Source organism: Peromyscus eremicus, chromosome 22, assembly GCF_949786415.1.
Source record: "Peromyscus eremicus chromosome 22, PerEre_H2_v1, whole genome shotgun sequence".
In the NCBI taxonomy this organism is placed as follows: domain Eukaryota; kingdom Metazoa; phylum Chordata; class Mammalia; order Rodentia; family Cricetidae; genus Peromyscus; species Peromyscus eremicus.
Window position 1 is genome coordinate 5,942,595 of NC_081437.1, and position 12,464 is coordinate 5,955,058.

Sequence of the window (12,464 nt, forward strand, 5' to 3'; positions counted from 1 at the left end):
ACCAGAGAAGGGCAAAATGGAATTGGTCAGGCTAGTGATGGACATCCTTCATCTCCATCATGGCTGTACAAATATCTTAAGAAACGCCTTTCAATTATTTTTGATTATTTACTTAGAAGTACAAAACTGATTTTATTAAATTTTAAATTTCTTGAGAAATGGCCATATTGCTTTTCAAAGTGGCTACATCCATTCTGAATTAATTACACAAGACTCCAGTTTCCCTACACCCTCACACGAGCATCAGTAATTTCACACACACACACACACACACACACACACACACACACACAGAGAAAAAGTTCCTTTAAAAATTAAAATATTTTAAAAACGTTTGAATGCAAAGTTTCACTTACACCACCCTTCAAATAAAAGAACAGCAAAAGCACAAAAAATGTTACAAAACGACATTTACTCTGCAACTTTATCATAATGAATTGCATCTCTTTGGTAAAAATAAACTTTATAAACATTTTAATAGTCAGAGATTAGATACAAAAACTAAACATTTGTAAGTTGTCTTACTATGAGCAAAGAGTGGCAAGTGAGAAGTGGTTCACTTATGGCTGGTCATCTACTGGCAGTTAAACTCACAAGTTTTTATGCTTTACCAGAAAAGATGAAACAATTTAATAACACATTTCTTTAATCAAAAAGTATTCTTATACTTTTGTTTAAAAATAAATAAGTTACAATGAATTGGCAATTATACATTTTATACACTATATGATGGCAACATAATACTTTAAAAATGTAGCACTTTGTTTAATAAAAAGGTACAATTTTGAAAACAAGTTTGACAATGGCACTGGCAGTTAGATGCAAAGAATGTTCTTGAAAAATGGCAGGTATAACATTAAAATACTCTATTTTGCCTTTCAATAAATATTTGACTACATCATTAACACACTGGAGTAAACTTTAAGAAGAAAAAAAAAAAAAAAACCAAACCCTATGACACATATGTAAACCGGAAAGCATCAGAAGTCGCTTTAGAAAATGCTAGTTTTCGCAGGGTGTTAAGTAGACTTGTATTTTGGGTAACAGTCTTGCGGCTTTGTGGAACACTCCCACCTGCAGCCCGAGCTGATACGAAAGGACTCCCAGTCTACAAAGACACAGACATTCCCTTAACACTGGCTCTAGCTTTGAACTGTGCTAATGTGCATTTAACTGACCATCTAGTATGAACCCTTCACAAATGCCTCAGAAAACAGTGAAGAAAAAAAAACCTCACACATATGCTGAACTTCACAATACACAAAGGAATCTACGTTAGGAGAGGTCATGCTGGTCTGAGAACAGGCAAGGGTCCCAGGCAGGAAGGGGATGACACACCCCTTGCTTTTCTACCCATCTAGGCAATGTTTTCACTCTCAATGAAAAAGCAAAAGATCAACTAATTTAGTAAGATATTGCACAAACAAATCTCAAAGATTATTCAAGAAACACTGATTCTCTTGGCGATGTAGAAAATAAAGATAACAGTGCCAAGACACAGCTTTTCCTAGGGATCCTTTAAAACTGGAACTGGTGGCAACAAAATTCTTCTTTTGATTGAAGACAAAGTATACCTTAGCTAAAACAAGTTTAGTATGTTGAAACACGTTGTTGTCCCTGGATTCTAGGTCGTGTTTATTACACAGTGTGTTCATTATTGGGAATTTCCAGTCCGCGAGGTTCAGAATGACTTCCTTAACTGGAAGCTTCTAGCTCCATCTGAGCACTCCAAGCAGGAGTGTGATCCCCGAGAACATCACAAGGGGCCAGAATGAAGAAGGCTCTCCCCTTGAGATGGATGCCTGGACACAACAGCACGTGGAAAGGGAGACAGTGAATTCCACACCAGAACTAAGTGCAAACTGTTAGGGAACTCTGCTGTTGGTGCACAGGCAGGTGTTACCCTTGCTAATGGCTATAGCTTTAAGTAAGGGTCCACTGAAGAGGGAAAGGAAATCAAGGAACTCAAGTTACTGCCTGACAGGCATTCTGAAGAGGTCTCTTAGAGCTTAGAGGAACTCTTTCCTCCTACTTCAGATCATTTCCTCTACTTACACAACAGCTAACGGACAGCAACTTAGAGAAACACTTGTGGTAGCCAATTTCAGAACAGAATGCAATGAACTGGATCCTGGACGCTGCAAGGCCAATCCAGAGGGCCGTGGTGATTAGCTTCAAAATATTGTGCTATTCAACCAACCTTTGTAACCTCTCTATGATTTACACCATGTTAAAACCACTTTTATTTGGTGTTTTATTCACCACAGTAAAAGACTAACTTCACTTAGCTCTTTGTTGGAGAGAGAACGTTTATGAGTTAGAAAAACTTCAAATTCTTCATCCTGCATTATGAATGAAAGAGAAAAAGTCTGTATTTTAGTAGCACCCATTCCATTAATTCCATTTAATGCGGCTATCCAGATTTAATCACAGCTAACATGGACACAGGAGTGTACCAATGCTGTTATAGCTTGAAGTATGGTCAATTAAGAAACATGCCATAGTTTTTCTTCTCCTTTGACAGTGTTGCCAAAATAAAATTTATAAGTAAAAATTAAAACATTTGTCTCTTAAAAAAAATCTAAGAAAATGCTTTATAGTCATAAAAACACTTGAAAGCAAGAAACTAACCTGAGCCTGTGTATGTGTGCATACAGCAAGTGTATATATGCATATAAATGAGAAAATTGCAAAGAAGTCACTGTCTGGGATACAGGATGTATCATGAAATAAGACTCAACTTTCCCAAAGTTTCTCCCACCACTATAAAAAAATATATTTGTGAGTTACAGTATTAGTATCCCTGTTCTGAATACTATAGTCAAACTGTACGTGATATGAAAACTGTCTCATAGAAGCAGTTTTGTTCAAATACTTAAAATACCTTAGCCAATGCACTTTTGGAATAGTAATATAAAATCTTTTAGCATAGATTAATGGCACATATAGGTATTACATTGCCTCTCAAAAAGTTTTGTGTAAGACCTAATTTTTATACATATTTTGAAATCCCTGAAGATATTTATCTCTACAGTTTCCTATCAAGTTTTTTAAATCTAATTCATTATACATATAATTTTAATTTATACAAAGCTTGGAAAGTTTTGCCCTCAATGACCTAGCTTCACAGTATTTCATTACACTATGTTTAGAAAGCAAACACAAGATTCTCTCTCTGTGAAAGTGTGTAAAGATGGATGTTATCCCACGACACTCTCTGGCTGTATCCTCTTGCTGGACGATTTTTACTTAACAAAGACAGCTAGCAGCTAAAACTTAAACACACTTGCAAAGTACTCCAGAAAAGGGTAAAGGCCCCAGGGATGCTATGCATTAACTGTGAGGTAAAAACATTTCAAAGATACTATTGCAATAGGAATTGGAGTCTTGAGATGAGCCACACCCCCAAATGGCCTTTCCTAAATCTTAGGACTGGATTCTCTACAAACCAGAGAAACTTCTAGGCATCTAGGGTCTTTCCCATTTATATTTGGCCATGCTCATGCTGCAAAAAGAATAACTTAAAACAAGCATAAGACAAAAGATACACATTTCATCTCTGGATTGTGTCAAGAGAGAAGCACATAAGAAAGATGCCAGCATATGCTTAGCTACATAAGTAACTACATTTAATTACAGAATGGGAAGAAAAATGAAATACTGAGTTACCAATTCTTATATTTTTGACCAATTAACAAAAGAGATTGATTTTTTTTCCCCCTACAAGTTTTAAGACAGAGGCTGAGAATTTTCTTATACAAAAATTTTCCAAATCTGGGAGACGCTTATTCACAGAAATTATGTTTTGGGGCCTTTATATCAGATTTACAATTAGGCATGATCCTAAGAGCAATTTTTTGTTTAATTTTACAAAACAAAAAAGAAAAGCAACCAAAAAATATTTAGAAAGCAACAAGTGGCACTCCTCCCCAACCCTCAAGCTAAAGAGGTCCGCTATGGCTCTGACATCCCTTGTAAAGAGCTAAGTAGAAGAGTATTGCCACACTCTAAAGTAACTTCACACTACTAAGTATTTCTACTTCTTCCGGTGTTTTTGACTTTGTGCCTTCGCAGTACTTATGAGGGAACCAAGGCAGGTACGGATTCCAGCCAGGTGGAGCAGCGACCCTGCTGCTTCTTTGAGCTCCTCATCAATTTCTTGACAGGACTGTTTTCGTATCTTTGTGCCCGGCTGTCCTTTCGGAGCACCGTCCTCAGGAGCCTGTGGTGCATAGCCACTGTCTCCCAGAGGATCGTCCTCGTCGTCGGCATCGGTGTCTTCCTCACTGTGGAAACCCTCGCTGCCATCACTTCCCCCATGGCTACTCTTTGGGATGAACTCCAACACCTCCTCCACAGAGGACAGGGAAGACACGCTGGCCCTGGATGCGCAGCGCTGAGCGGCCATGCCGCTGGCACTGTAGTTGTGGTCTGCTTTGGGGTCGATGCCGGCGGCTGCCGAGTGGCTCTCCTGCAGTCCCCCAGCACTGGGGCCACTGAAGGCGCTGCTGTAGGCCCTCTTCTTCTGCAGCGAGCTTTTCAGAGGCAGAGGCTTCTCGCCTGCGGAAACAGAACTTGTATCAGCAAGTCAGAGGATTTGACTGCAAAAACAGACCCCCCAAAACTCCCACTTTTGAGTAATAAGAGCTCGCAGTTAGTAGTTTTGTAGGATTTTCCCCATATATTATTCTATCTACAGGCATTAATCTGAAACATTTAAAAACCATTTGGAAGATAGCCTGACTTTCATGGAACATAAATGTTACTTTGTACTATTTGCAAAGAATGTCTCAAGATGACTGCACCACTGCTTGACAATTTCCTGGTGGGTATTTACATTGTTCCCAAGTTTGTACTTGTGTCCAGTAACGCTGCAGCAATGAAATCTGGTGGATACCCTTCACACATTCTCACACTCACACTCACACTTTCTAGGAGGGATGGTAAGAAATATAAGGGCTGAATAAAAAGGTAAGTGTATTTTAAATTCAAGTATACTCAAATCACCCCTGGGGGCTGTAACAATTAACCAACAGTGTATGAAAAAACCCACTTTCATACTACACTAGTCATCATTTACATTTTTTGTTTCCTAAACTAAGGGCAGTATCTGAAACTTACTTTACATCTCCCCATATTTCTCCTTTTGAGAGTAACTTTCATATATTTTGCTGACTGTTCTGCTTTACTTTAAAATGTTACTTAAATATTTTTAGTAACTAACAATATACTTCTCTCACATTCTTTCCTCTCTCTTAACTCCTTTCCACCCACCTACCCACACGGCCTTATATTCTTTCTCTCAAAGAATAAAAACAAAACACAAAAAACTGAAAATCAAAACAGACTAACTAAACCAAACAAATCCCATAAGAAAAAATTAAGTTGCACACTGCCAGTCTCTGTAAGTTCATGTCCACATCTGTACTGCTGTCCAGAAAACACACCTTTCCACTACCTCTGGCTCAATCCCTCTGCTTCCTCTTCCACACAGACCCGGACCTAAATGGCAGGCAGACCAGTGTGGTGCTGGGTCCTGTCTGTTCATTTCTTACTTGTTGGGCCTTTTACAGACATGATATTAATCTTTTATCTATTATACACAGTTAAAAAATTCTTCCACTATTCTGCACTACTACTCTTATTTATTTATTTATTTATTTTGGTTGCTTGAAGTCAAACTTGCCCAGGGCCTTGCATGTTAGACAAGCCTTCTAACACATGCTGAAGTCCCCAGCCTCCTAGCCTCTTTTTTATTTCATTGTTTGGAGACAAGGTCGTATGTATCCCAGGCTGATATCAATTTGCTATCTAGTCAAGGGTGATCCTGAACTCCTGGTCTTCTTGCTCTACTTCCCAGTGCTGGGATTACACTCATCAGTCAAACAATTTTAATGAATTCTGTCCATCTTTTCCTCACACAAGTTTCCTTTGCAATTTACATCTTAGCACTTTTCCTATTCCAAACTCTAAATATCCTTCAAAAAGTATTTTGCGTCACTATCCAAACTAGTGGAGACACATGAACTGTGGAACTGGACTGGGCCCTCTGGACAGGCGAGACAGTGGTTTGTCTTGAACTGTATAGGGGCCCCCAGGCAGTGGGATCAGAACCTGTCCCTAGTGCATGAGCTGGATTTCTGAAACCTAGTGCCCATGGTGAGACACTTTGCTCAGCCTTGGTGTAGGGAGGAGGGGCTTGGACCTGCCTCAGCTGAATGTACCAGGCTCTGCTGACTCCCCATGGGAGACCTTGCCTTGGAGGAGGTGGGAATGGGGGGGTGGGTTAGGGGGAAGGCTGGGGGGCGGGAGGAGGGAGGCCAGGGGAATCTTTGGCTAGTATGTAAAATGAATAAAAAAAATCTCTTAATAAAAAAAATTTATTAAAAAAATTATTTTGTGTCTTTGTCTGTGTATGTTCACTCGGGCCTGTGTGTGAAGCCAGAGGACAAGCCCTGAGGATTAGTTCTCCCCTTCTACCACACAGGTCCCAGGAACTGAACTAAGATCAGATTTGGTGGCAATCATGTTTACCCAGAGCCATCGCCCAGCCCAAATGGTAAATATCTTTCCCATGGAGTCTTTGTAGCTTTCATCTTTATTTTTAGCCTCTCAAGCTTACTTCTGAAAAGCATTTCCCCCCTCCATTTCTTGATCAACACAAAAATCTCCCACAGCATTAACTTCATTGTTTTCAAATGATTATATAAATGTTAATACAATAATACAACAGAAACTGAATCATTCAGATTAAAACACAATTTAGTAGAAAAGAAGTAATTCTGCTATGACATTTAGTCATCTTGTATTTTAAAAGCATTAGTTTGAAAAGACACTTGTAAAATTGATTTTAAAAGAAAAGGATGGTTGCTTACATTCTAAAATCTCTTGTTCTATTGAAGTATTTAAAAGTATCATTGCAGTGGCAGCATCAATATCAGATTCTGAAAAGAGAGAAGAGGGGCAGCATTAATGTCAAAGATGTCAGCAGTAGGACTAAAGTGGCCTGAAGTCATGACATAAACCTTCAATCCCAGCATTCAGGAAGCAGAGGCAGATCCCTGTGAGTCCAAAACCAACCTGGGGCTGGAGAGATGGATCAGCAGTTAAAGGCTAGGCTCACAAGCAAAAAACAAAACAGTTCTTGTCAATAATTTTTGAACAAGTATTTCATTTAATGTGTATTAGTGTTTTGCCTACACGTATGTCTGTCCAACACTTGTGTGTCTGATGCCTGCAGAGGCTGTTCACAAGTGTCTCAAAAAATATCCCCCCACCCCCAAACTATCTCATTGGTCTGGAACTTGCTAAGTAGGCTAGCCCAATTGGTAAGGCAACCCCAGTCACCCCACTTCCACCTCCCTAGAACCTGAATTACAAGCGCCTGGCTTTTTCCCATGGGTTCTGGGGCTCAGGCTCCTGTCCTTTTAAGAAAGTACCTTGCAGACTGAGCTCTCTCTTTCTCCCAGCCCCAGCATTATACATTGTCTGTCTGTTTGGAGACAGGACCTCACTATATCACATAGGCTAGCCTAAGAATCCTGATCCTCTGCCTCTGGAGTTTAGAATTAGGATGTATGCATGCATGCCTCTACACAGGGTTTAGAGAATGACCTCAAGCTGGGTATTCTAACAGGGGCACAAGAACAGGGATACAATGAGAAACCTTGTCTCAAAAATGCATAAATAGGACCTGGAGACAGCTTAGAAGGTAAAGGTGCTTGCTGCCAAGACTGACAATCTGAGTCACATCACAGGACCCCACGTGGTAAGCAGAGAAGCAACTTGTACAAGCTGTTCTCCGTGCCTATGAATATACACCACATACAAACACATGTGGTGACTACAAGACTCTACTTCAGATAAAGCCACCAGGCTGTCACATCTACACACGTACGTTTTCTTCCTCTTGTTGATAGTAGTCCAAATAACTATTTGAAGAAACAAATAAAATGGTGCAAGCAATGAATATAAACTTAAGCTTAAAAGATAAAAGAAGATCTAGATATGAAGTTTCCATTCACTGTATCTTAAAATTGGAAACATTTATACTTCAAAGTTTTCCAATTTACGTGCTTTAACTTACTTTCCATTACTACAGACAATGAACCTTGAAGATGCTGACTTATGTACTCCCAACACGACTGCAAATGCTCTCAGGGTAGGCAATGTTACTGGGGTTTGCTGTTACTTGTTTGGGGAGACAAGTCTATACATCCCAGGCTGGCCGTGAACTAGCGTTCCTCCAGCCTCAACTTCCTGAGCACTGAGGATTAAAGACATGAACCATGAGACCTGGCCTATATCACCACCTTGGGTTTTAATAACAAGTTCATGCATATCTCACACGTCAGACACTACAGCATTTGCCTCTAATTCCAGCATTCCAAAGGCAGAAAAAAATGAGTTCTAGGTCAGCCTGGCTTATCTCACACAAAGACCTTATTTAAAAAAAAAAATAAAATAAACAGAAGGGCTCCCTAAAAATCAGGTGGGATGGCGACTGGAGAGATGGCTCAGAGGTTAAGAGCACTGGCTGCTCTTCCAGAGGTTCTGAGTTCAATTCCCAGCAACCACATGGTGGCTCACAACCATCTCTAATGAGATCTGGTTCCCTCTTCTGTCATGCAGGCATACATGCAGGCAGAATACTGTATACATAATAAATAAATAAATACAAAAAAAAATCAGGTGGGATTTGTATTTCAGCAATGAGCCTCTGGAATGCAAGTGTTCAAGGTCTAGCACTCCTCCTTAATATTTAGTAAGCATCTAGGATTACAGTGGAAATTGTAGAAAATAATCAGAATACAATGTAGTCTCCATTCTGTTATTCATCCAGTAAGTTGAATGCCCTACTGTGAGCCTAACATTATTCCAGACTGAAAACATAGCATAAAAAAGAAACTGTCATCTCTCAGAATATAAAGAAACAATTAGAACATTAAGGCAGTGATAAGTATGAAGGAGAAAAAGCAGAAAAGGTAACGGTTGGATGAAGGGCTCAGGGAGGTCGGGGAATGTCCAAAGGAAAAAGCTCAGAATGTGAACTGATAAGTCATGATCACAACAGAGAGGCTGGACATACAGAGGTCTCCAATTCCTACCTCTTGAGACTTGAGACAATTTGAAAGAGTCCATCACGCTTTTGAAAAAAAAAAAAAAAAAAAAAAAACACCAAAAAACCAAAAAACCGCAGCTCCTACATGCTGTCATACTGTGACCTGGACAAGGGCAAGCAGTTCTCCAAGTGAATGTCCCCAACTGTGGACAACAGCTAAGAGAGTGGTGGGTGGGCTGGATCTTGAACCCCACTCGTGCCCAGCCAAGTGTCCTGACACAACTCACAACTTCACAAGACTACTATTCCATAAATAACTCTTCTCTCCATAAAAGAGGATTTAATCTTGTTCCCAATTTTATTTAAGGGGGGGGGGTGTGATAGTGAGAGAGAATCTAACAAGGAAAATTAGAGATTTTTATCACCTATGACTAAAACACCCAAAAACGCTTCTCATTTAAAGTTAGTGTATATTTGTATTCCTTTTTAAAAAGATTTTTGATTTATGTATGCACATGTATTCAAGGTGCCTGCTGAGGCTAGCAGAGGTGTTGGATCCTTAGAGCTGGAGTTTCTGGCAACTGTGAGCTTGGGTGATGGAAAGCTTGGATCCTCGCAAGGGCAGCAAGCACTCTGTAAGAAAAATCACACTACTGATTTCATAACTGGGTCGAATAGCGATCCATCCAAACAGTTCATTTCCTTCCTCTATTCCCCTTCCTTCTTTATGTTTTTTGAAACAGTACTACTCTACAGCCCTAGCTAACTTCAACTGTTCAGCAATCCTCCTGCTCTGGCCTTCCAACTAAGGAGATTCCAAACATAAGCCACTTTGGCCACACTGCTAACTTCTACCTCTTGATTTATGTGTCCTTACTCCTGATCTTGGAAAATTATTAGAAATTAAAAAAAAACCTAAGCCGGGCGGTGGTGGTGCACGCCTTTAATCCCAGCACTCGGGAGGCAGAGCCAGGCGGATCTCTGTGAGTTCGAGGCCAGCCTGGGCTACCAAGTGAGTTCCAGGAGAGGCACAAAGCTACACAGAGAAACCCTGTCTCGAAAAAAAAAAAAAAAAAAACAAACAAACAAAAAAAAACCAAAAACAAAAACCAAAACCAAAACCTAGAATACCAATTTTAAGCCCCTGAAAAAGCCAAAACAAACATGTTCCTAGTGACTGATTCTCAGTTAACATGCTTAAATAATATAAGAACAACCAGTCATATTTAAATGGCTCTGAGCTTAGTAATAATTATAAAAGAATTTACCTCCTCTATCAAAATGAACACATACATTTACAAATTATCCAAAAGGAGAAGCTGCCTCTTAGAATTGTTTAAGCAAGAGCAATTCATTAGAATTACCAATATTTTAATCCATCTAGTTTACTGGTTTATCTTCATTTTAATTTAAAAATATGCTAACCTGCACCTATAAACTTGTAACTAGATGTGTAGTTAACCTTTAACATGACCATCAACTGTTAAATTACATATCTATGTGTAGTGCCCCGAGTGTTTTAGGAAAACAGACAGTGAAGGGTGGTAACCGGATGAGTTCACTTCTGTTTCCTTCTCTGTCCTGGTGTGCTCAGCAGCACTTTTCACTGTGCTGGCCCAGTTTTGCTGATGATAGCTTCTCAAGTTCCCATAACTAACCTCTGCTCTTACGTGTCGAGTGGCAGCTAAAGAGCACGATCAGGAAAGTGATTCTATGGTGGGAGAGATGACATAAGGAGGCATAAGTGATGTGTGTGAAACAAAACTAGTATTTTACCCTCTATTGAAGATCTTTGGCAGCTTCTTCAGAGCATCCCATCTTGTAGGAAGGAGCACAGGCTACAAGCTATGCCACTTACCAGCTGTGCGATCTTGAGAAAGCTACTTAAATCTTTTTAAATTTCACTCTCCTTGTTTGTTTACTTTTTAAGGTATAGAAACATCTCAAAAGGATCGAGTGAGATCATGCTGCAGGCACGGTGGTGAGCACTGGAAGCAGCTGTTCCCACGCTGCTTCGGCTTCCCTGTGCCTTGTCCACAGGACACAAACAAGCACACCTGCACGGTCCTCTCCTACACCCAGGCTGCAGTCACACTCATAGTATGCTTGCCAGAGGCCTAGCAATGACCAGACAACTTTCTGAATGCTAGCACTCTGTCCCGTAACTAACTCTGCATGTCCTGCATCGAACCCTCATTCAGAGATTAAGCAACTCGCTTAATCTGTGAGGCTCAGCAACTCAAGCATCAGTTCCTTTCTGAAGATGGAATACTGCATGAACTTGGGCACCATTCTGCACAGGCTCACTCTTTTCTCTCTTTTTTCTTGTTTATTTGAGACACGGTCTCTCTATATTAGACCTGGCTGAACTCACTGAGATCTGCCTGCCTCTGCCAGGGATTTAAAAAAAACCTTTCTGCCCAGATTAATTTCATACTCACTACCTCCTCCCTCTGCATAATCCTGAAAGTCAATCTTCTTCAGTTAAACTATTTCTCTTTTCTCTTCCTCTTTTTTTTTTAGGGGGGTGTTGCTGGGAATCAAACCCAGGGCTCTTTGCATGTGAAACAAATATTCTACCACTAAACATCCTGGTGAAGTTTCTGGGAGCAGGTTGGCCCGAATCCGACCTTTGCAAATCTCAAGGCACCTTGGACAGTACCCAGCATGATGTGGGAACTCAATAATAACTCGTGATGAATGTTTGATCTACTTGGTTATTTTTCAAACCTCTCCAGAAACAATTTAAGGGAAAAGAGGGGGAGCAAACTTTTCAGTTTATAAACATGCCCATACCAACCAAATTTAAACATAAACTTCCTTAAACTTTTAAAGGTTCTTCAGTTTTGCCTCTTAAAATTCAGGAGAATTGTGTGTTCTAGTCCAGAACAGGTCTAGAACTGTTTGAATCTAGAATATCAACCCTCCTCACCTAACTCACTGTGTGCTAGGAGAACAGGTCTCATATTCCTAAGCAAGAGATAAAAGAAGTTGCTGGGAGCAACAGAGAAGAGACATGACATGCAAGCCATCACAGGCCAGGACAGAAAAACAGGCTGGAACTAAGGAATGTCTCCACAGGAAGGAATCCAACTGGGATGGAATGAAACAAGAGCAAGAAAAGATTCTAAGAAATCTCAGAATTCACAAAGAGCATGTCTCGGAATCCAGATGACGTGAGCTTCAGGGTAAGATTCAGAAGTTAGTTGGGATACAAAAACATAGAAGTGCCTCAGCAATGCCTAAGGGTAGAGAGATCCCATCTACCCTCACAGACACTGGCTTCAGTGGAGGCAGAGGGTCACCAGAAACTGATCCCACCCACTAAATTTCTTTGCAAAGGTTTCTCCCTCTCTATTTTCATAGGAAGCACAATGCCTCCAAAGCTCAGCTTTATAAGCTC

General features: G+C 40.2%; 1 protein-coding gene across 2 annotated transcripts in view; it reads right to left on the reverse strand.

The window, feature by feature from the left end:
- Positions 1–393: 393 nt before the first annotated feature.
- The window catches only part of Foxn2 (forkhead box N2), a 51,125-nt gene continuing 39,054 nt past the window's right edge, over positions 394–12,464 (reverse strand). For both annotated transcript variants that reach the window (XM_059248395.1, XM_059248396.1), the window contains exons 5-6: positions 6,876–6,944; positions 394–4,560 (exon numbers count right to left, since the gene is read on the reverse strand). In XM_059248395.1, the coding sequence (XP_059104378.1) occupies positions 4,037–4,560; positions 6,876–6,944 (593 nt within the window). In that variant the 3' untranslated portion in view covers positions 394–4,036. The remainder of the gene's footprint in view (positions 4,561–6,875; positions 6,945–12,464) is intronic.